This window comes from Macaca mulatta, chromosome 1 (genome assembly GCF_049350105.2).
Source record: "Macaca mulatta isolate MMU2019108-1 chromosome 1, T2T-MMU8v2.0, whole genome shotgun sequence".
NCBI lineage: Eukaryota > Metazoa > Chordata > Mammalia > Primates > Cercopithecidae > Macaca > Macaca mulatta.
Window position 1 is genome coordinate 116,684,669 of NC_133406.1, and position 23,689 is coordinate 116,708,357.

At 39.7% G+C, this 23,689-nt stretch overlaps 1 protein-coding gene and 2 long non-coding RNA genes across 22 annotated transcripts in view; 1 reads left to right on the forward strand and 2 right to left on the reverse strand.

Annotated features, from left to right (window-relative positions):
• Positions 1 to 23,689, reverse strand: part of RPRD2 (regulation of nuclear pre-mRNA domain containing 2) — a 125,010-nt gene that overhangs the window by 37,900 nt on the left and 63,421 nt on the right. For 9 of the 20 annotated variants that reach the window (XR_013398598.1, XM_077948394.1, XM_077948356.1 and 6 more), the window contains exons 3-6: positions 4,191 to 4,291; positions 3,249 to 3,326; positions 1,929 to 1,981; positions 1,153 to 1,279 (exon numbers count right to left, since the gene is read on the reverse strand). Coding sequence is in view for 18 of the 20 variants with exons in the window: in XM_077948394.1 (XP_077804520.1) it covers positions 1,153 to 1,279; positions 1,929 to 1,981; positions 3,249 to 3,326; positions 4,191 to 4,291 (359 nt within the window). In the remaining 2 variants the exon portion in view is untranslated. Of the gene's footprint in view, positions 1 to 1,152; positions 1,280 to 1,928; positions 1,982 to 3,248; positions 3,500 to 4,190; positions 4,292 to 23,689 lie in introns of all 20 variants that reach the window. The other 11 variants (XR_013398599.1, XM_077948410.1, XM_077948375.1 and 8 more) reach the window with 2 other exon arrangements.
• LOC144331527 (uncharacterized) lies at positions 18,936 to 21,584 on the forward strand. Its single transcript, XR_013398782.1, has 2 exons — positions 18,936 to 20,069; positions 21,235 to 21,584. It is a non-coding gene; the product is annotated as an uncharacterized LOC144331527 (long non-coding RNA).
• Positions 20,467 to 22,195, reverse strand: LOC144331522 (uncharacterized). The gene is made up of 2 exons (XR_013398768.1): positions 22,035 to 22,195; positions 20,467 to 20,576 (listed from the first exon to the last, which is right to left on the reverse strand). It is a non-coding gene; the product is annotated as an uncharacterized LOC144331522 (long non-coding RNA).

The following is a 23,689-nucleotide window of genomic DNA, read 5'->3' on the forward strand; positions in this document are numbered from 1 at the left end:
AAGGCAGTAAGATGTTATCTCTTAAACAAAGTAACGTTCAGAAAAGTAAAAATAAAGTGACCTCTGTATGCACACAATAAAAGTTATTCTTTCCTATCTGAAAAAGATTCGTGATAATTCAGTACATCTACTTCTGTGACTAGCAGAATACGGCTTTGGATGTGAGTATAAATTTTGGCTTTGCCTCTTACCAGCTGTGTAACTTGGGCAAGCTACTAATCTCCTTACAAGACCTCAGATTTCTCATGTGATAAAATAGAGATTTTTAGCATGTTTTCTGTTATGATGATTGAATTAGATAATATACGTTAAATTAATTATTTGTTTAAAAAAATGTTTTCTTTAGAGACGGTCTCTTCTGTCACCCAGGCCGGAGTGCAGTGGCATGATCACAGTTCACTATAGCCTCGACCTCCTGGGGTCAAACAATCTGCTTGCCTCAGCCTCCCGGGCAGCTAGGACTACAGGTGTGTGCCACCAAGTACATTAATTTTTTAATTTTTTTGTAGAGGCAGGGTCTCATTATGTTGCCCAGGCTAGTCTCAAACTCCTGGTCTCAAGCAATCCTCCTGCCCTGGCTTCCCAAAGAGTTCAGATTATAGGCACTGTGCCTGGTCTGTTAAATTTAAAGTATGGTACAGGAATAAAATTGGTGCCAAAATTAATAGCCAGTAGTCATTTACTTATTATTTCAAAAATATTCATCAAATATCTATTATGTGCCAAGTATAGCTCTAGGTGCCAGCGTATAGCAATGAACAATCAATATAATTTCTGCCTTCATGAGGCTTACATTATAATAAATTATTAGTATGATTTACAATTTACAATGCAAGGAAAAGAGATGGTCTAACTAGATTTTATGAGGCATTAGAGTAACTTCATTGAAGAGCATACCCATACCAAGTAACCACACATGTGAAATACAACTGTCTATATATATAACCCAATACACCAAGAAAGTACTAGAAATGAGAAAGATAGAATTTACTTACGAAATTTATATGCATGAAACAACTACCTGGGAAACCAGAGGTGCCACAACTATTTTCTACCCAAGGCTCTCCTTATGAGGTAAACCAGTATGATTACCGGAAAAATGACAGATATGGAAAGAAAATCTGACTTATTCTAAAAGGATGTAAGCATTACCTTTTAAGCATTTGAGAGTTTCTGTGCTGCACACATCCACCCTCATAGTTGACAACTGCTTTTCCTTCAGTTCTATCTGATCTTCTGAGCGCTTGTATAGCAACAGCTCTTCAATTAGGGCCTGAGACTAAACACAGACCAGAGTCATATTTCATTTACAAGATCATTCAATTATTCTCATTCTATCTCTCCCTGTTTTATAAAACAAAACAAAACAAAACAAAACAAAACAAAAACAAAAACAAAACCCTAAAGTTTAACAAAACCCTGGGAGGAAAAAACTTTTCACTTTTTCTCACAGTCACAGATATTAATGATCAATTCTCATGTCAAAATCATGTTTAGTTGTAGACTTTAAAAGATCCTTTTCCTTAATTATACAAAGCTAATTTATGGATACAGAGTTAAGACTAAAACAGACAAAGGTCCACTTACAAAGCCTCTTTAAATTTTAATTACATAAACATAGCCTTCTGTAAGCAAATTCTAATTTAGAAAGAGTTTCACAGGAAAATAAACTCTCTTGCTGGCATAAATTGAATACAGAACTCAGCTGATAATAGATATACTGGAAGAAGGTTATTTCTACCATTAGGGGAACAGATAAAATGCCAAGCAATCTAATCCCAATCTGGGTTCCTTTAGAACAGTTCCCGCATGTTTAAAACATGACAGGTGTAACTGAATACAAATAAATCTTATTGGACTATACAGGAAACTATAATACAAAAGGGGTGAATAATACTTTGCTGTATTAAACAAATTCTGTAACTTACTCGAAATTCCGCAACTATCTTAGACTTGAGAGCAGCTTTTGGATTTGTAGATGCTGTTGGAATTAAACAAAAGGTCATTAAGAATACAGACACAAAAAGTTGACTAATAGGAAAAATTTTAGCTCTATAGTTAAGGATATACTCTGAACATATGGCAACATGCACATTTAAGTCATAATTCCTAAAATAAATAATGGACTAGGAAATTTGAACACTCCTAAACATGGTCAATGTAAAAATATGCTATTTAGACAGACCTAATCTACTTACCTCCAACAGACCCTTGAAGTCATAAAGTCCTAGAATTATTGATTTGGAGACACCGAGATACATCAAGTACCTTTTTTTCCTAGTGTGGGTGTAAGAGGATCTAAATACCTCAAATTAAGAGTGTTCAGGAACAGGACATCCAATTAATCCTGAGCACTGGCTGAAGAAAATTAGTGACAAATAACTCTATTCCTATATATTTATCCTTTGAATTTCTTTTTCTGCTGACTCAATTCATAGCAAAAATAGGCAAGGAAACTTCTAGGTATATTAACACTGTGGTTGAACTTTGGCTGAAATGACGACTCTTGTTGTTCCTAAGCATGCAACTTATGACCAAAAGGATGTCTGAGGACTCCCTTAATCATGATGGATATCATATGCTCGCTGGAGCAAAACCATCCCAAGTGTCTTGTTTTACCTCCCAATTCTCACTCTCTTTTACTTTGTTCCCTCCATACCTTCAAGTCTCTCTCAATATTCCTCAGTTTGCCCACAGCAGCCTATCACATGCAGTATTCCATTCCCTTGATCTCATGCTGGGTAAATATGATAAATATAACAGGAGCTCCCATTACAGAATGAGCTTCTGGCCAGGATCTGAGGCCCACGTCTAATTTGGTAGAGTATATCCCCCAAATCTGGAGATTTCATGGTTCCCACAGAAATGCTTCTTAATGCCTAGTCTCCTCTTCAGATCTGTTGTTTAATGCCAGCTGCCTCTAACATCATATATCCTTGAACCTGAAAATTAGCCTGGACACTATCAAGTATTTTTTTCTTCTTTCAATCCCCCAACTACTCTTGAATCTTCACTCAATTAAACCCTTTTCTGCATTTCCTTTGTTTTAAAGTGTAGTTTTTGTTTGCTTTTTTTTTTTAAGAAGTAACTCCATGATGGCTTGTTTATCATAGGTCACTGGGAGCCTCCCAGGCCTGGAAAACAGGCTTGCCCATGGTTTATGCCAGGTACGATGTCAAATGGTCTACATTTTCTTCTGCTCCAAAAAGAGGAGGTAATTTTATATTAGTTGAGATTTTGTTCCTTACTTTGTGATTTCTTCCACTGCTTATTCGGTTGTTTGTTCAGATTTTCTTTCAGCTGCTTCTGAGTTTTGAAAGTGGTACCTGGAAAACATTTCAGTTTTTGCAATCTGGCATTATGGGAAGCTGTTCTGTCTGTCCACTTCAGTGCCAAAGTTGCAGCATGAAAAAAGGCAATCCGAGACTGTGTGTTGTTTCTTTCTTTCCTTTTCTTTCATTTTTATGAAAAAATAGAAATTCCTACCCGATCTAAGAAGCTGTCAAATAAACATGATTTTTATCATCAGTGAAATTACCAATTCTGAAAAAAATAGGGAAGGAGGCTTAAAAATACCAATTAACAACTTAAAATGAAGAATTTAACAGCTTCTTAGAAGATGCCATTTTTAAAGCAAATTTCTAGTCAAATGACGGTCATGGTAGCAGATTATCACCAACTTCTACTCAATAACTTAATTACAAGCATATAATACATAAGAATTAAATTCCTTTTAACAAAACAGTACACAACTTACTGTAAATCTAAATCAAAAGACAGTCTAAAGACTGCCGATATATGCTTACTACCAAACAGCTTAGTGAGAATTGACACCCTGTGAAAAATTCTCCAACAGTAAGGGCACAGGGCAGTATTTATTAACACAAACAATGAACCATTTGAAACACTCAATGCAAATGCAGGAAAATAACCAGATGGCTATCACCACTTAATATGCTTGACTTTTGTTATCACTAAAAAACAAAATCCAACCCCATCCCTAAAACCAATTCTATTTACATTTTAATTCAAACAGATCTAGGTTTCTCAAAAGTATTTAATTTTAAACAAATAGGGCTAGATTCAAAACTTAATTTTTCACTATTATACAACATGACCATATCTATAAAATTATGTAATTGTAAAGACTGACTCAAAATTTTCTTTTAGGAGAGAAAAAAGACACTTACTCAAAGCTTCTCTCAATGCCACAATCATCTCTTCTGGGTATACATTTCTATCTTCCCAGATTTTAAAGATTCGTTCTACAGACTTAGAGACAGATGGATCCCTGAAAACAAAGAAAAAGTAATACAGACTATAAAAACCTTGACTTCTATTCCAAACTAGAAATCTGAAAATAAAGTTATCAATAAAATTATTTTCCAAATTTCTTCTGATGTTTATTTCAAAACTTTTTTTCTATAATATCCAGGACTAAAGAAATCTTAAACTTTAAAGATTTTAAGAATCTTAAATTACCATTCAACACTTTTATAAATGACATAGATGAAACTACAGATGACATACTGAGAGCTTTTTGATGGATATGAACTTGAGAGGGCTGGGAATGTGTGGACACAACGGGAATTCTAAAAGAGATTGAAAAACCTGGTCTAAAACACAATTATAGTAGTACTGAATAAGAAGACAAGGTTTAGCAATGCTATATTTTTTCATTTTTTAAAGGTTTAGAAAAAAAATCTTGAATCAATCACATACTGTAACATGTTTTCTAAAAGACTATTACATAATACTATGAGAATACACAATAAGAATTAGGGAAGTAAAGGGTATTGGTTTATTCTGGCTGGATCACAGATGAGCTTCTGGTTCAAGTTGGCTATCTAACTTTAAAAAAATGTTGGCCGGGCACAGTGGCTCACGCCTGCCACCCCAGCACTTTGGGAGGCCGAGGTGGATGGACTGCCTAAGGTCAGGAGTTCGAGACCAGTCTGGCCAACTTTGAAAGGCCGAGCTGGGAAAACCACTTGAGCTTGGAAGTTTAAGACCAGCCTGGTATACAGAGAGAGACCTCATCTCTACTAAAAATGAAAAAATTAGCCACATGTGGTGGCACACATTTGTAGTATCTCCTACATGGGAGCCTGAGGCAAGAGAATCGCTTGAGCCCAGGAGATCCAGGCTGTAGTGACCGGTGATCATAACACTGCAACCCAGCCTGGGCCACAAAGCAAGACCCTGTCTCAAAAAAAAAAAAAAAAAAAAAGTTAAAGTAGAAGTGAATGATAAATAATTACCAATAAAATTAATAATTTAAGATTTTAATTATGCTTTGTGAAATGTAAAAGAAATATAAAAAAAACAATGCAGGAAGGGCATAACCGTTGTCAGGAAGAGGAATCAAACTGGTGTGATCTCAGGAAGCAAAACAAGGACAAAAGTATGAAGCCATAGGGAAAAGAAATTTTATTCTAACAGATCTGCCAAAGAACAGAAACCATTCTAATAATTTAATAGATCTGTCAAAAGACAAAACAGGAATTTAACCTCTCCCTAAGTGAATCCACCAAACCATGTGGAGATTGAAGTATATGATTCAAAAAAAAAAAAAAAAAAAGCTATGTCAAATTTAAGGCCTCTTTCAAGGATGAGAGTCTATGAATCCATATCATCATGTATTCACAAAGAATTTCTTTTCTTGCCTAAGAATGGGTAAGAAACAGAGAAAATTGTATTAAACCTTATAATTTTCTTTTTTTTTTTGAGACAGGGTCTCACTCAGTTGTCCAGGCTGAACTATGGTGGCGTGATCTTGGCTCACAGCAGCCTCAACCTCCTGGGCTCAAGTGATCCACCTGCATGTAACATGCTTTACTGCAATATTTGCTTTATTGTGGTGGATTGGAAGTGAAACCTCAATATCTCCAAGGTATGCCTGACTATGCGTGTGACTGGTTTCAAATACAATGCTAACATTTATAGAAGAAAAAGACTGGAAGATAGTAATACTGAAATTGTTATCTTAAAAAAAAAAAAAAAGGAAATTGTTATTTTGTAAATCTCCATTTGGTGAAAGTGAGTGAATTTTTCTTTATACTTTTCACAATTTTCTGTGTTCTATAATGTTTAGATATGACCGGGCACGGTGGCTCACGCCTGTTAATCCCAGCACTTTGGGAGGCCGAGTCCGGCGGATCAAGAGGTCAGGAGATCAAGACCATCCTGGCCAACATGGTGAAACGCCGTCTCTACTAAAAATACAAAAATTAGCTGGGCATGGTGGTGCATGTCTGTAATCCCAGCTACTCGGGATGCTGAGGCAGGAGAATTGCTTGAACCAGGGAGTCGAAGGTTGCAGTGAGCTGAGACTGCGCCACTGCACTCCAGCCTGGAGAGAGAGCGAGACTCCGTTTTAAAAAAAAAAAAAGTTTAGATATGTAAGTACTTACCATTGTGTTACAATTGCCTATAGTATTCAATACAGTGACATGCAGTGCAGGTTTACAGCCGAAGAGCAATAGGCTACACAATATAGCTTCGGTTTTTAGTAGGCTATACCATCTACGTTTATGTAAGTACACTCCATGATGTTCACAGGATAAAATTCCCTAATGACGCATTTCTCAGAACATATTCTTTTTTTGTTTTGGAGATTGAGTCTTGCTCTGTCACTGAAGCTGGAGTGCAATGGTGTGATCTCAGCTCACTGCAACTTCTGCCTCCTGGGTTCAAGCGATTGTCCTGCCTCCGCCTCCCGGGTAGCTGGGATTACAGGTGCCTGCCACCATGCCCAGCTAATTTTTTTTTTTTTTTTTTCCCGTAGGGACAGGGTTTCACCATGTTGGCCAGGCTGGTCTTGAACTCCCGACCTCAAGTGATCTGCCCACCTTGGCCTCCCGAAGTGCTGGAATTATAGGCGTGAGCCACCGCACCCGGCCTCAGAATATATTGATGTTAAGCAACACATGACTTTTTTTTTTTCTTGAGATGAGTCTTGCTCTGTCACCCAGACCGGAGTGCAGTGGTGCAATCTCCGCTCACTGCAACCTCCGCCTCCCGAGTTCAAGTGATTCTTCCGCCTCAGCTTCCCAAGTAGCTGGGACTACAGGCCCGTGACACCATGCCCGGCTAAATTTTGTATTTTTTTTTTTTTTAGTTGAGACGGGGTTTCACCGTATTGGCTAGGCTGGTCTCGAACTCCCGACCTCATGATCTGCCCGCCTCGGCCTCCCAAAGTGCTGGGGTTACAGATGTGAGCCACGATGCGCGGCTCGACTTTTCTGGTTTTTTTTTTTTATAATGAGAGAAAGAATCTCAGCAAAAAAAAAATATAAGAAATGACAGTAGAGTCTGTTCTTTCTGGTTAATAAACCTCTAGAAAATTGTAAGGTTTAGGCTGGGCACAGTGGCTCATGCCTACAGTTCCAGCACATTGGAAGGCTGAAGCTGGCAGATTGAGTCCAGGAGTTTGAGACCAGTCTGGGCAACATGGCAAAACCCTGTCTCAGGAAAAAAATACAAAAACTAGCCAGACGTAGTGGGGTACACCTGTAGTCCTGGCCACTTGGAGGGCTGAGGTGGGAGGATTGCTTGAGACCAGCGGTTCGAGTCTGCAGTGAGCCCTGATCAAGCCACTGCACTCCAGCTTGGGTGACAGAGTAAGACTCTGTCTCTAAAAAACAAACAAATAAATTTTTAAAAAGTTACATTTACACTATACGTCAATTAAGTGTGTAATAGCATTATGTGTTAAAAATAATATACATGTTAGTTAAAAAAATACTTTGTAGCTCAAAAAACCTTAACAATCATCTGAATCTCCAGCAAATCATATTCTTTTTGCTGGTGGAGGGTCTTGCCTTGATGTTGATGGCTGCTGACTGATCATGGTAGTGACTGCTGAAGGCTGAGGTGGCTCTGGCAATTTCTTAAGATAATGAGGTTTGCTACATAAATTGACTCTTCCTTTCACAAAGATTTTTTTTGTAGCATGCAATATAGCTTGATAGCATTTTGCCCATAAGTTTCTTTCAAAACTGGAGTCAGTCCTCTCAAATTCTGCTGCTGCTCCATTAATGCAATATTCTAAAATCCTTTGTTGTCATTTGAACAATGTCCACAGCATGTTCATCAGTAGATTCCATCTCAAGAAACTCTTTTTTTTTTTCTTTGAGACAGAGTCTCACTCTGCTGCCCAGGCTGGAGTGTAGTGGCACGAATTCAGCTCACTGCAACCTCTGCCTCCTGGGTTCAAGCAATTCTCCTGCCTCAGCCTCCTGAGAAGCTGGGACTACAGGCACCCACCACCATACCCAGCTAATTTTTTGTATATTTAGTAGCGATGAGGTTTCACCATGTTGCCCAGGCTGGTCTTGAATTCCTGAGCTCAGGCAATCCACCTGCCTCTGCCTCCCAAAGTGCTAGGATTACAGGCGTGAGCTACTGTGCCCAGCAAAACCACTTTCTTTGCTCATCCATAAGAAGCAACTCTTCATTTGTTCAAGCTTTATTCATGAGATTATAGCAATTCAGTCCCATCTTTGGGTTCTATTTCCAATTCTAGTTCTCTTGCTATTTCCACCACACCTTTAGTTACTTCCTCCATTGAAGTTTTGAACCCCCTCAAAGACATCCATGAGTGATGGGATCAACTTCTTCCAAACTCCTGTTTTACGTTTTTATAAATATATATTATTTACATATTTTATATATATAAAATGTATATATAATGTAGGTACATTATAAATGTATATATAATATACATATATATATATTTTTTGGAGACAGAGCGAGTGTCGTTCTGTGGCCAGGCTGGAGGGCAGTGGTGCGATTTCGGCTCACTGCAACCTCTGCCCCCGGGTTCAAGGGATTCTCCTGCCTCAGCCTCCTGAGTAGCTGGAACTGCAGGCGTGCACCACCACACCTGGCTAATATTTGTATTTTTAGTAGAGACGAGGTTTCACCATGCTGGCCAGGATGGTCTCGATCTCTTGACCTCACGATCTGCCCACCTCGGCCTCCAAAGTGTTGGGATTACAGGCGTAAACCACCATGCCTAGGCCTAATACTGATATTTTGATCTCTCCCCATGAATCACAAATGTTCTTCATGCCATCTAGAATGGTGAATCCTTTCCAGAAGGTTTTCAATTCCCTTTGCCCAGATCCATAAAAGGAATCACTATTAGTGGCAACATTATAAGACATAGCCTTATAATGTCTTTCTTTCTTTTTTTAATAATAGAGACTAGGTCTTGCAATGTTGCCCAGGCTGATCTCGAACTCCTGAGCTCTAGAGATCTTCCCATCTCGGACTCCCAAAGTGCTGGGATTACAGATGTGTGCCACCATGCCCAGCCTGTATTTTTTCTTTTTATTTGAGACAGAGTTTTGCTCTTGTTGCCCACGCTAGAGTGCAATGGTATCATCTCGGCTCACTGCAACCTCTGCCTCCTGGGTTCAAGCAATTGTCCTGCCTCAGCTTCCTGAGTGGCTGGGATTACAGGTGTGTGCTACCATGCCTGATTTTATATTTTTAGTAGAGACGGGATTTCACCATGTTGGCCAGGCTGGTCTCGAACTCTTGACCTAAGTGATCCACTAGTCCTGGCCTCCCAAAGTGCTGGGATTACAGGCATGAGCCACCATGCCTAGCCCCGTATTTCTTAAATAACAAGAATTGAAAGGTCAAATCACTCGTTTATCCATGGGCAGAATAAATGTTGTGTTAGCAAGCAAGAAAATAACATTAATCTCCTCATACATCAGAGCTCTTGGGTGACCAGGTGCATTGTCAATGAATAATAATATTTTGTAAAGAATCCGCGTGTGTGTTTTTTTTTTTCCCCTGAACAAGAGCAGGTCTCAACATTGGGCTTAAAATATTCAGCAAACCATGTTGTAAACAGATGTGCTGTCATCCAGGCTTTGTTGTTCCATCTACAGAGCACAGACAGAGTAGATTTAGCATAATTTTTAACAGCCCTAGGATTTTCAGAATTGTACATGAACACTGGCTTCAACTTAAAGTTTCCAGCCAGCTGAATTAGCTCCTAACAAGAGAGTCAGCCTGTGCTTTGAAGCAAGGACTGACTTCTTTCTAGCTATGAAAGTCCTACATGGCATCTTCCAACAGAAGGCTGTTTCATCTACCTCGAAAATCTGCTGTTTAATGGAGTCACCTTCATGAGTGATCCGAGCTGAAGTTCTGGACAACTTGCTGCTGCTTCTACATCAGCACTTGCTGCTTCATCTTACACTTTTGTGTTATAGAGATGACTTCTTTTCTTAAATCTCATTCTCTCAACCTTCATAGAATTGAAAAGAGTTAGGGCCTTGCTCTGTATTAGGCTTTGGCTTTATGTTCTATCTGGCTTGATCTTCTATCCAGGCCACTAACCTTCTCCATATCAGCAATAAAGCTCTTTTGCTTTCTTATCATTCATATGTTCACTACAATAGCATTTTTAATTTCCTACAAGAACTTTGCATTCACAACCTGGTTAACTGGTGCAAGAGGCCTAGCTTTCAGCCTGTCTTGGCTTTCAACACGCCTTACTCACTTAGCTTAATCTTTTCTAGCTTTTTATTTAAAGTGAAAGATGTGTGACTCTTCCTTTCACTTGAACACTGAGAGGCCACTGTAGGGCTAATAATTGTTCTAATTTCAATATTGTGGTGTCTCAGGGAATAAGGAGGTCCCAGGAGACAGAAAGAGATGGGGAATGGTGGGTTAGTGCAATCAGAAAACACACAACACTTACCAATTAAGTTCACTGTCTTACATGGACGAAGTTAGGAATACATAAAAACAATTATAATAGTAACATCACTGATCACAGATCATCGTAACAGATACCATAAAAATGTGAAATGTTGCAAATATTACCAAAATGTGACACAGAGACATAAATGAGCATATGTTGTTGGAAAAACAGCACCAATAGGCACAGGGTTGCTACAAACCTTCAATTTCTAAAAACAACCACATTACCTGAAATGCACAATAAAACAAAGTATGCCCTAACTCTCTTCACACTCAAAAAATTCTATTCTATTATTTTCACTTAACAAACATTTCCCCATCTTCCAATCAACTCTTTATAAACATTCCTTTCTTTCTTATTTTTTGGAGATAGGGTCTCACTCTGTCACCCAGACTGGAGTGCAGTGGCATGATCTCGACTCACTGCAACCTCCACCTCCCAGGCTCAAGCGATTCTTCTGCCACAGCCTCCCAAGTAGCTAGGATTACAGATGTGCGCCACTACCACCTGGCTAATTTTTATATTTTTGGTACAGACAGGTCATGGTTTCACCGTGTTGGCCAGGCTGGTCTTGAACTCCTGACCTCAAATAATCCACCCGCCTCAGCCTCCCAAAGTGTTGGGATTACAGGCGTGAGCCACGGTGCCCAGCCCTAAACATTACTTTTAATGACTACACAATACTCCATTAGTATTTATAAATGTATATTTAACATTTCCAAACTTTATTCATAAGGGTTTCTCATATTTTCTGTTAAGGCTGTTCTTTTTTTTTTTTTTTTTTTTGAGACAGAGTCTCGCTCTGTCGCCCAGGCTGGAGTGCAGTGGCCGGATCTCAGCTCACTGCAAGCTCCGCCTCCCGGGTTTACGCCATTCTCCTGCCTCAGCCTCCCAAGTAGCTGGGACTACAGGCGCCCGCCACCTCGCCCGGCTAGTTTTTTGTATTTTTAGTAGAGACGGGGTTTCACCGTGTTAGCCAGGATGGTCTCGATCTCCTGACCTTGTGATCCGCCCGTCTCGGCCTCCCAAAGTGCTGGGATTACAGGCTTGAGCCACCGCGCCCGGCCAAGGCTGTTCTTAAATATCTAAGAACAGCTTTAACTGTTCTTAAAAACTGTTTACATATATATATAGACAGTATCGCTCTGTTGCCCAGGCTGGAGGCAGTTGCACAATCTCAACTCATTGCAACCTTCACCTCCCAGGCTCAAGCAATTTTCCTGCCTCAGCCTCCCCAGTAGCTGGGATTATAAGGCATGCGCCATCATGCCCAGCTAATTTTTGTATTTTTTGGTAGAGACAGGTTTTGCCATGTTGGCCAGGCTGGTCTCGAACTCCTGGCCTCAAGTGATCTGCTTCCCTCAGCCTCCCAAAGTGCTGGGATTATAGGCATGAGCCACCGTGCCTGGCCAGATATTTCATATATTTTATTGCTAGCGTGACTCACCATCCTTACTGCTAACTTCCCAGAGTAAACTCACTTATTAAGTCTGTTGATGGTTCAGTGCTGCTTCTTGATTGGTTAAAAAAAAATTATATGCCTCTGTGTGTGTGTGTGTCATATTATGTATATTATATTACATATATTATACATATAATATTATATATATTGCTAACCTCCCAGTGTAAAACTCATTTAGAAGTTTGGTGATGGTTCAGTGATTCTTCTTGGTTAAAAAAAAATTACGGTAATCCCAGCACTTTGGGAGGCCGAGGCGGGCAGATCGCGAAGTCAGGAGATCGAGACCATCCTGGCTAACATGCTGAAACCCCGTCTCTACTAAAAATACAAAAAATTAGCTGGGCATTGTGGCGGACGCCTGTAGTCCCAGCTACTTGGGAGGCTGGGGCAGGAGAACAGCGTGAACCCAGAAGGAGGAGCTTGCAGTGAACCGAGATCATACCACTGCACTCCAGACGGAGCAAGACTCCGTCTCAGAGAAAAAAAAAAAATTATGTGTGTGTGTGTGTATATATATAGTGTATATATATTATATTATATATATACAGAAAAAGAGAGGGTCTGTTTGTTGATGGTGAATTATCTGTTTTTGTTTCTCTGTTTTTATGTTTTCCTACTTCTTGAAAGTAGTTTTGCTTTGTATGCTAATCTACACTGACAGCTACTTTCTATCAATGCTATAAAAATATTTTTTCACAACTGCCTCTGGCTTCCATTGCCGCTGAGAAGTCTGTCATCAGTTTAATTGTGGTCTTTTTTTAAAAAAAATTTTTTTATGGGTACATAGATGTGTATCTTTTTGGGGTACATGAGATATGTTGATATAATGTGTAATAATCACATTGGAGTATATAATAGGGTACCCATCACCTCAAACATTTATCATTTCTTTGGGTTACAATCATTCCAATTATACTTCTCCCCCAACCACCTCACCTTGAGACAGGGTCTCACTCTGGTCCCCCAGGCTGGGGTACAGTGGTGCAATCTCGGCTCACTGCAGCCTGGATTGCTCAGGCTTAGGTGATCCTCCCACCTCAGCCTCCTGAGTAGCTGGGACTACAAGCACATGCTACCACACCTGGCTAAATTTTGTGTTTTTTTAGAGACAGAATCTCACCATGTTGCCCAGGCTGGTCGCAGACTCCTTGGCTCAGGCAGTCCTCCCACCTCGGCCTCCCAAAGTGTCAGGATTACACGTGTGAGCCACCGTGCCCAGCTCCAATTATTACTCTTTAATTGTAGTCCTTTTATACTGATCTTTTTTTGGCTGCTGTTTTTTAAATCATTTTTTTATTGTGATTAAATATATGTAACATAAAGTGTGCCATTTCAGCCATTAAATGTACAATTCAGTGGCAGTAACTACATTCGCAATGTTGTGCAATTTTCACTACTATTTCCAAAATTTGTCACTACCTCCCTCAGACCTCATCACCTCCCAAAGGCTCCACCTCTTAATACCACCACGTTAAGGACTAGGTTTCAACATATGAATTTTAGGTGGACATAAACATTCAGACCACAGTACTCTGTACCAGTAACTCCCCCTGGCCTCTTTTTCCCAGCTCCTGATAACCTTTAATCTTCTCTCTCTATGGATCTGCCAATTCTAGGTATTTTGATAAATATTTGTCCTTCTGTGTCTGGCTTATTTGTCCTTTTGTGTCTGGCTTATTTCAGCATGTTTTCATGGTTTCAACCATTTCGTAGCATTTATCAGAATTTTCTTTTTTTTTTAAGATTTAGGGTCTTGTTCCATCACCCAGAAGAAAGTGTAATGTCATTCCTTTTTTTAAAAAAAATTGTGGTAAAATACATGTAAAATTTACCATCTTTTTTTTTTTTTTTTTTTTTTTTTTGAGACGGAGTCTCACTCTGTAGCCCAGGCTGGAGTGCAGTGGCCGGATCTCAGCTCACTGCAAGCTCCGCCTCCCGGGTTCACGCCATTCTCCGGCCTCAGCCTCCCAGGTAGCTGGGACTACAGGCGCCCGCCACCTCGCCCGGCTAGTTTTTTTTTGTATTTCTTAGTAGAGACGGGGTTTCACCGTGTTAGCCAGGATGGTCTCGATCTCCTGACCTCGTGATCCACCCGTCTCGGCCTCCCAAAGTGCTGGGATTACAGGCTTGAGCCACCGCGCCCGGCCAAAATTTACCATCTTAACCAATTTTTTAGTGTACGGTTCAACAGTCAAGTACATTCACATTGTTGTGCAACCAAACTCCAAAACTTTATTTTCCCAAATTGATATACTATATCCACTAAACAATAACTTCCAATTCTCCCCTTTCCCCAGCAACCACGATTCTACTTCGTCTCTGAATTTAACTACTGAAGGTGACTGATGTAAGTGGTATCATATAATACTTGTCCTTTTGTGACAGACATGTTTCACTTAGCATAATGTCATCAAAGTTCACCCATGTTGCAGCATGTATTAGAATTTCCTTCCTTTTTGGCCGGGTGCAGTGGCTCACGCCTGTAATCCCAGCACTTTGAGAGGCTGAGGTGGGCGGATCACCTAAGGTCAGGAGTTCAAGACTAGCCTGACCAACATGGTGAAACCCTATCTCTACTAAAAATACAAAAATTAGCCGGGTATGGTGGCGTGCGCCTGTAATCCCAGCTACTCAGAAGGCTGAGGCAGGAGAATTGCTTGAACCTGGGAAGCGGAGGTTGTAGTGAGCCAAGATTGCGCCATTGAACTCCAGCCAGGGCAACAAGAACAAAACCCCGTCTCAAAAAAAAAAAAATTTCTTTCCTTTTTAAGACTGAATAATATTCCATGTTTGTATACATCACACTTTGTTTATCCATTCATCCACTGACGAACATGTGGGTTGTTCTTCCTTTTGGCTACTGTCAATAATGCTGCTATGAATATGCCTATACAACTATCTGTTTTAAGTCTCCGTTTCCATTTCTTTTGGGGTATATATCTAGAGGTAGAACTGCTGGATCATGTGGTAATTCTATGTTTAATTTTTGAGGAACCACCAAACTGTTTTCCACAGCAACTGCACCATTATACATTACTGCGAGAAATGTAAATGGGTTCCAATTTTTCCACATCCTCTCTCAGCCCTGTCATTTTCTAGTTTTTTGTTTGTTTTGAATTATAATTACCCCAGTAGATGTAAACTTTGGATGTTTTTAAAACTGCTTGTTTTATAATTTCATTACAATAACTAGGTATAAAATTTTTATTTATGCTATTTAGTATATGTTATTGCTTCCTATATCTTAGATTCATATTTTTTATCACTTTTAAGGTGTTCTCAGCCAGTGTTATCTTTTTTTTTTGAGACGGAGTTTCGCTCTTGTTGCCCAGCCTGGAGTACAATGGCGTGATCTTGGCTCACCGCAACCTCCACCTCCCGGTTCAAGTGACTCTCCCACCTCAGCCTCCCAACTGGCTGGATTACAGGCATGCACCACCAGGTCCGCTAATTTTGCATTTTTAGTACAGACGGGGTTTCTCCATGTTGGTCAGGCTAGTCTCGAACTCCCGACATCAGGTGATCTGCCTGCCCCAGCCTCCCAAAGTGTTGGGATGACAGGCATGAGCCACCATGCTCGGCCAAACAGTGTTATCTTCTAAATCACTCAAAAGTTCTCTCCTTTTGTACAGAATCTCCCAGGCTCAAGTGATCCACCCACCTCAGCCTCCTGAGTAGCTGGGACTATAAGTACACACCATCACACCTGCCTAATTTGTATTTTTTTGTGGAAATGAGGTCCCACTATGTTGCCCAGGCTGGTCTCAAACTCCTGGGCTCAAGTGATTCTCCCACCTTGGTCTCACAAAGTGCTGGGATTACAGGTGTGAGCCACCACACCTGGCCTTCATTCTTCATTTTCTCCACTCCTTATTTCTCCTGTTGCATTCTGATTTCTTCAGAACTACATTCTTCCGTATTCTCTTTTCTTTCAAGAGTTCCTATAGATTATTTTTTTCAATCTGTCCAATATCTTACCTGTTGTTCATTTTGTTATTCCATTTAATCCTTCTCTAACATTTCATATACATTGCTTTATACATTCTGTCTGATAATTCCAATCTCTGAAACTCATTTTCGGAGGAACTAAATCGACAGATTCTCAATTGTGGTGGTTTGTTTTTCTGTGTGTTCAGAGATCTTTCACTGTGAGCACGTTTGTCTGATCTTAACCTATGGGATTCCTTGTGGCCTAAATAGAAAATATGTTCATATAGAGAAAATATATCTCAGAAGCCAGGGGGAGCTAATTACCCAAGAGCACATTTGCCCTTCTCCAGAGCCTAGTTTAAGTGCCAAGATCACAAAATATTAATGTTATCAGCATGTTGGTTAATGTTGGCTTTGCCATTCTAATACATCCACTGTTTTTGGTTCTGCTTAAGTTTTGTCAAGGACATAGGTATTTTGTAACAAAATGACTCCTTGGAATAGATGGTTGACTCTTCTGCCAGAAGTCAAGTCATAATTATATATAAACGTCTGTTTCTTCAACTCGACTACAGAACTTCTTCAAAACAATGATTACAACTTATTCATTGTTGTTTCTTTGCTGTTACTAAATAGTAGCTGAATGAATGACAACAGGATATTATCGTTTTCTTTTTTTTTTCCTTTTTGAGACAGGTCTTACACTTTGGGAGGTCGAGGTGGGAGGACAGCTTGAGGCCAGGAGTTCGAGACCAGCGTGGGCAACATAGTGAAATCCTGCCTTTACAAAAAATACAAAAATTAGCCAGGTATGGTTGCATGCACCTGTAGTCTCAGCTTTCTGGGGAGCTGAGGTAGGAGGACTACTTGAAACCCGGAGGTCAAGGCTGCAGTGAGCCATGATCGTGCCACCGTACTCCAGCCTGGGAGGTTAAAAAGCCACTACTGGCTGGGCGTGGTGGCTCACGCCTGTAATCCCAACACTTCGGGAGGCTGAGGCAGGTGGATTACCTGAGGTTGGGAGTTCGAGACCAGCCTGACCAACTTGGAGAAACCCCGTCTCTACTAAAAATACAAAATTAGCCGGGTGTTGTGGCGCATGCCTATAATCCCGGCTACTCAGGAGATTGAGGCAGGAGAATTGCTTGAACCCGGGAGGCAAAGGTTGTGGTGAGCAGAGATCGCACCATTGCACTCCAGCCTGGGCCACAAGAGCAAAACTCCAGTTAAAAAAAAAAAGCCACTACTGACCACAATGTCAATTTTCACAGAATTTATAATCACCACAAACCATGTAACATGCTTAGTTACATAACCTTTTGTTCTTTGATTTTTAAGTTAAAAAAAATTTTTGGCTGACTTTGTAGAATTGCTAGGATGTTCAACAGCGACCTTACAGAATTGCTAGGATGTTCAACAGATGCTTTCTTTGCTAGTGACACCCCCCTTACTCTTATAACAGGAAGGTACTAGCAAATTATTTCAAAGGATAAAGTTGATAAAGTACAAGAGGAGGTGTCCAGATGTCACAGTTACGTAAAACTAAACACCATAATCTTGTATCTCACTCAGAGGAGTCTCTTTCCTTTACCAATACCTCATTACTGGGAAGTCATCAGAATAATGTGCTATCTTACAGGTCCTTAGTAACATCTGCTAAATGTCTGAATAAAAGACTAAGTAATGGGTTGACTCAGGCCAGGGAGCATACACCTATAGTGCCAGCTACTTGGGAGGCTGAGTCAGGAGAACAGCTCGAGACAGGGAAAGGGAGGGAGGAAGGATCACTTCAAGAGAGAGACAGTCAACACTTAGTCAAAAAATCTTGAAGCTGAAAAACAGGGTATGAGGATAGATTTTCATTCTAAAAATTCAAATTTGCCACTCCGTATCTCCTAACTTAATTCATATAACTTAGTCTATGACAAATATCTTCCCTAATGTATCACTTTAATTTTATGTTATCTTTGTAATGCAGAAGTTTAATTTCTATGTAATCAAACTCAAATATTTTTACTACTGTTTTTTGTGTCTTAAGCGCCTTTATCCCCTATAATCATAAAAATATTTATATTTTCTTCAAATAATTTTAAAGTTTGTTTTACACACCAAAGTAATTCACTTGTAATATATTTCTGTGTAGAGTGTAGGAAATCATTTAACTTTATTTTTTCTATACAGAAAGTGTTATACCCTAGAATCCGTTATTAAAGAGCTCATATTTGAGACAGAGTCTCACTATGTTACCCAGACTAGAGTGCAGCCTTGACCTCGAGATCCTCCTGCCTCAGCCTCCTGAGTAGCTGGAAACATAGGCACACGCCCCCATATCCAGCTAATTTTTGTATTTATTGTAGGGATGGGGTCTTACCATGTTGCTTAGGTTGGTGTCAAACTCCTGGGTTCAAGCAATCCACCCACCCTGGCTTCCCACACTGGGAGTTTGGGATTACAAGTGTGAGCCACCACATCACACCCAGATATCTTAACGATTTTCTTTTCTTTTCTTTTTTTTGAGACAGAGTCTCACTCTGTCGCCCAGGCTGGAGTGCAGTAGGGTGATCTCAGCTCACTGCAACCTCTGCCTCCCGGGTTCAAGTGATTCTCCTGCCTTAGCCTCCCGAGTAGCTAGGACTACAGGCGTGCGCTACCACGCCCAGCTAATTTTTACATTTTTAGTAGAGATGGGGTTTCACCATGTTGGCCAGGATGGTCTCAATATCCAGACCCCAAGCGATCCACCCGCCTCGGACTCCCAAAGTGCTGGGATTACAGGCGTGAATCACAGTGCCCGCCCTTTCTTTTTTTTGGCAAACTTTTTATTTATTTATTTATTTATTTATTTATTTATTTATTTATTTATTTATTTACTGAGACACAGTTTCACTGTATCACCCAGGCTAGAGTGCAGTGGCATAACCTCGGGTCACTGCAACCTCCAGTTCCCGGGTTCAAGTGATTCTCCTGCCTCAGCCTCCCAAGTAGCTAGAACTACAGGCGCATGCCACCATGCCTGGCTAATTTTTGTATTTTTAGTAGAGATGGGGTTTCACTATGTTGGCCAGGCTGGTCTCGAACTCCTGACCTCATCATCTGCTCGCCTTGTCCTCCCAAAGTGCTGGGATTACAGGTGTGAGCCATAGTACCCAGCCTATGTTAACCATTTTCAAGTGTACAATTCAATGGCATTAAGTACATTCATACTGTGCAACCATCACTACCATCCATATCTCCAGAAGTCTTTTCATCTTGCAAAACTGAAATTCTATACCCATTGAACAATAACTCCCCATTCCCTGCCCCCTATCCCAGTCCCCGACAAACACTATTCTATTCTTTCTGTGAATTTGACAGTGAAAGTACCTCACTGTGTATTTGTTTTTTTTTTTTTTTCATTAGTTTCTGTTCTTATTTTATTATATCCTTCCTTTCTTGGGCTATTTTGCTCTTCTTTTAAAACTTCTTGAGATGAATACTTAGTTCACTGATTTTTAGAGTACTTTCATGTTCCTTTATAATGCTTTACATATATTAGCCTATTTAATCCTCACAGCATCCCTAAGAGACAAACTGTACTATTATTCTCATTTTATAGATGGGAAAACTAAAGGATGAGAAAGTTAAATAAATTCCTCTACCAAGTAAGAGATCCAGGATTGAAACCCATGCAACCTTGCAAGTTTGACTCCAAACCTTGCATTTTTAACCTCTAAGCTCTGCTGCTTCCCAAGGAGGAAGAGCTACTCCATGAAGAAAAACTCATAAGCCCTTATATTAAGATATACAGTATGAGCGTCTGGCTAGAGCAATGGCTCATTACTGGGATTTAGGAGAGTTGGTGGTAAGGATGGGAAGACTGAGATTTGACTGTAGAAGTCTTTAAGTGGCATCCCTTTTTGTTTGTTTGTTTGACACAGGGTCTTATTCTGTTGCTCAGGGCAGAGTACAGTGACACCATCACAGCTCACTGTAGCCTCCACCTCTCAGGCTCAAGTGATCCTCCTGCTTCAGCCTTCCAAGTAGCTTGGACCACAAGCACATGCCACCACACCCAGTTAATTTAGTAGAGATGAGGTCTCCCTATGTTGCCCAGGGTGGTCTGGAACTCCTGGGCTCAGGTGATACTGCTGCCTTGGCCTCCCAAAGTGCTGGGATTATAGGCGTGAGCCACTGCACCCAGCCCTCTCTTATTTTTTAATGTTCAGTTTCCTATCTTCAAGTCGTTTTATATGACTTATTTTATCATCAGTATCCTCACCTGTAAAATGAGGATAATAATCTTTGCCCCTAATTATATCATATATTTGATTTGAGAATCAAAGAAAATAATAAAGATGGAAGGAAATTTCTTTTTTTTTTTTTTGAGATGGAGTGTTGTTCTTTTGCCCAGGCTGGAGTGCAATGGTGTGATCTTGGCTCACTGCAACTTCTGCTTCCCAGGTTCAAGCAATTCTCCTGCCTCAGCCTCCTGAGTAGCTGGAATTATAGGCACACGCTACCATGCCTGGCTAATTTTGTATTTTTAGTAGAGACAGGGTTTCTCCATGTTGGTCAGGCTGATTTCAAACTTCTGACCTCAGGTGATCCACTTGCCTCGGCCTCCCAAAGTGCTGGGATTACAGGTATGAGCCACCACACCCGGCCAGAAATTTCTTAAATCATAAAGCAATGTAAAAATATATTTTAAAGGATTTCAGAGTATGCCTTGCTAATACTAATTTGTTAATTATAATAATAGCAGTAGTAGGCACAGTCATCTTCCTCATCATAGCAACAGCTAACATTTGTTGTTTATTAAACGTCAGTCACTGTTCTAAGCCCTTTATATATATTATTAACTCATTTAGTTTCCACGCTTTATGAAGTAGGTACTATTATTGGATTCATTATACTGATGAGAAACTAATTTTTTTTTAATTTACGTAAAGTTATAGAGTTACCAAATGGCAGAGCCAGAATTCAAATCTAGGCACACTGGGTTCCAGAGACTGTGGTCTTAAACCATTGTATCTCTGGACATCTATGTGTATGTAGTTTGAAGTGAATGAAAAAGGTGACAAACTGGGAAACTAGTTAGCAGGATATAATATTAATATATCAAACAGAGTGACAGTGACAATAACAGAAAATCAAAAGGCAGAGAGAAAAGGAGGAAGAAACTTTAACAGAAGAATCAGTCCCTGGTAACTGACTAAGAAATAAGAAAGAAAAACTTAAGATTACTAAGGGGCTGTTATAAAATGAAAAACTGTAAGTTAGATTTAGGAGAGCTATTTGGCAGAACAGAAACAATAAAGGACTAAGAGTCAGAAAAATCTGGGTTCTAGTCCCAGGACTTACACTAAATATTCATTTTCCTCTGGGCGGTATCTTAACTGCTCTGGACTTCAGTTTTTCTCATTTTGTAGAAAGAAATAATAAAATCTGGGCCAGGTGCGGTAGCTTATGCCTGTAATCCTAGCACTTTGGGAGGCCAAGGCAGGCGGATCATGAGGTCAGGAGTTCGAGACCAGCCTAACCAATATGGAGAAACTCTGTCTTTACTAAAAATACGAAAATTAGCTGGGCGTGGTGGCGCGTGCCTGTAATCCCAGCCACTCAAGGCTGAAGCAGGAGAATCGCTTGAACCCGGGAAGCGGAGGTTGCAGTGAGCCGATATCGTGCCACTACACTCCAGCCTGGGTGACAGAGTAAGACTCTATCTCAAAGAAAAAAAAAGAAGAAATAATAAAATCCAATCTGCTTATCTGCAAGTTAGTTACCATTTATATAGCAATTTTCAATTTATATTGAACATATTTTCACATAAATTGAAACTGTAGGAGTAGGACTTTACACAAAGTAAGGCGTGTTACTGTTTCAGGCATTCTGAACTGAATATGGACATATAACATTTAAGTAGAAATTCTCAACTGGCTGGGTGCTGTGGCAACTACTTGGGAGGCTGAGGCAGGAGAATTGCTTGAACCTGGGAGGCGGAGGTTGCCGTGAGCAGAGATTGCACTACTGCACTCCAGCCTGGGCAACAAGAGCGAGACTCTGTCTCAAAAAAAAAAAAAAAAAAAAAAAAAAAAAGAAAGAAAGAAAAAAGAAAAGAAAAGAAAAAAAAAGAGTTTGTTTTCAGATTTTGGAATATTTGCATTATCCTTACTGGTTGAGCATCTCTAATTTGAAATCCAAAATGCTCCAATGAGCATTTTCTGTGAGCGTCATGTTGGTGCTCAAAAAGCTCCAGATTTTGGAGCATTTTGGATTTCAAATTTTCAGATTACGGGTATTTAACCGGTACCAAGCTCATTATTTCCTCAAAATCTGTCATGACACCTTTTCCCAAAAAAGATCATGCATATAATTCTCTATACACCCTTGAGAGTCAATAAAATCACATTAAGCTCTTATACAACAAGTAGCATAAATTCATTTTTCAGTTCAATTAAAGATGAAAATGTATAAGCACAAATAATTGCCTTTTACGAACACCTGGGATAGGGACAGGATTTTGGAAAGCTCCACCCACATCAAAGATATACCTACTCTTACACCATCCTGACACAATACAAGCAAACCCTCAGTTCTTAAAGGGATTCTTCCATAATCTATATATAACTTATTGAAGTCATTGCTGGTTGCAGAGTAGTCCACAGTTTCCCAAGTGTAAATCAACTCTGACATTCATAAACACTTTCCCTGTGCTTCAAATTAAAGTTTCAACTATTCTGGTCTCACGGTGATGTATATTCAGATAAACTGGCATTTCTGTCCTTTAGCTAGGACCTCTAGGACACAAATGGCAAATATCAGGTTGGTTTAACTTTCATTTTTACCCCTCCCTCTCACATACATATTTTCTTACAATAATAACTAGTATATCTAAAATACAATCTCCAGGTTTCCAGCCCATGGAATTTCCAACCAGTGATAGAAAAGATAAACTGAAATTTAATAAAAAGAACTGAAATAATTAGATAAGTACTAGAGAAAATAGTTTCCCAACTTATCTGAAAGTCCTACTTTCCCTTCTTTGGGCATCTCTTTTAACATGTGGCCGTGAGTCCACCCCATACCAACTTTTAATCAAGTGAAATCAATAAACACCTTAAAGGGACTCAAGGAATAAAATTAATGTCCCTAATTAAGTTGCCCATGGTGCAATATGATCACCAAATGTGTTTTGTCAGCAATATTATTTTTTAAATCTGACAATGTCACACATATAAAAATCCAAATTTCTGTCCTAGTTTAAAAGTGAGAAAAGTTTGGCAGTGTATGTTAATGTTGGGCTCACATTTCTTCATGGCCATTAGCCAAGGACTGAGTAACTGCTGTCCCTCTTAAGTGGATTTTTTCTCATACTCAACCTACTTTACTCATCTGTATTACCTGCCAGGAACTTCTAGACATTTGCCCTCCTTGAATTAAAGGACTCAAAACAGCCTTAAGTTAAGACAAAAAAATTCAGAAATCAGTTTATAGTAGAATTGTGAATAAGAGCTTTATTTTATTTTATTTTATTTATTCATTATTATTATTTTTTGAGACAGAGTCTCGCTCTGTCACCCAGGCTGGAG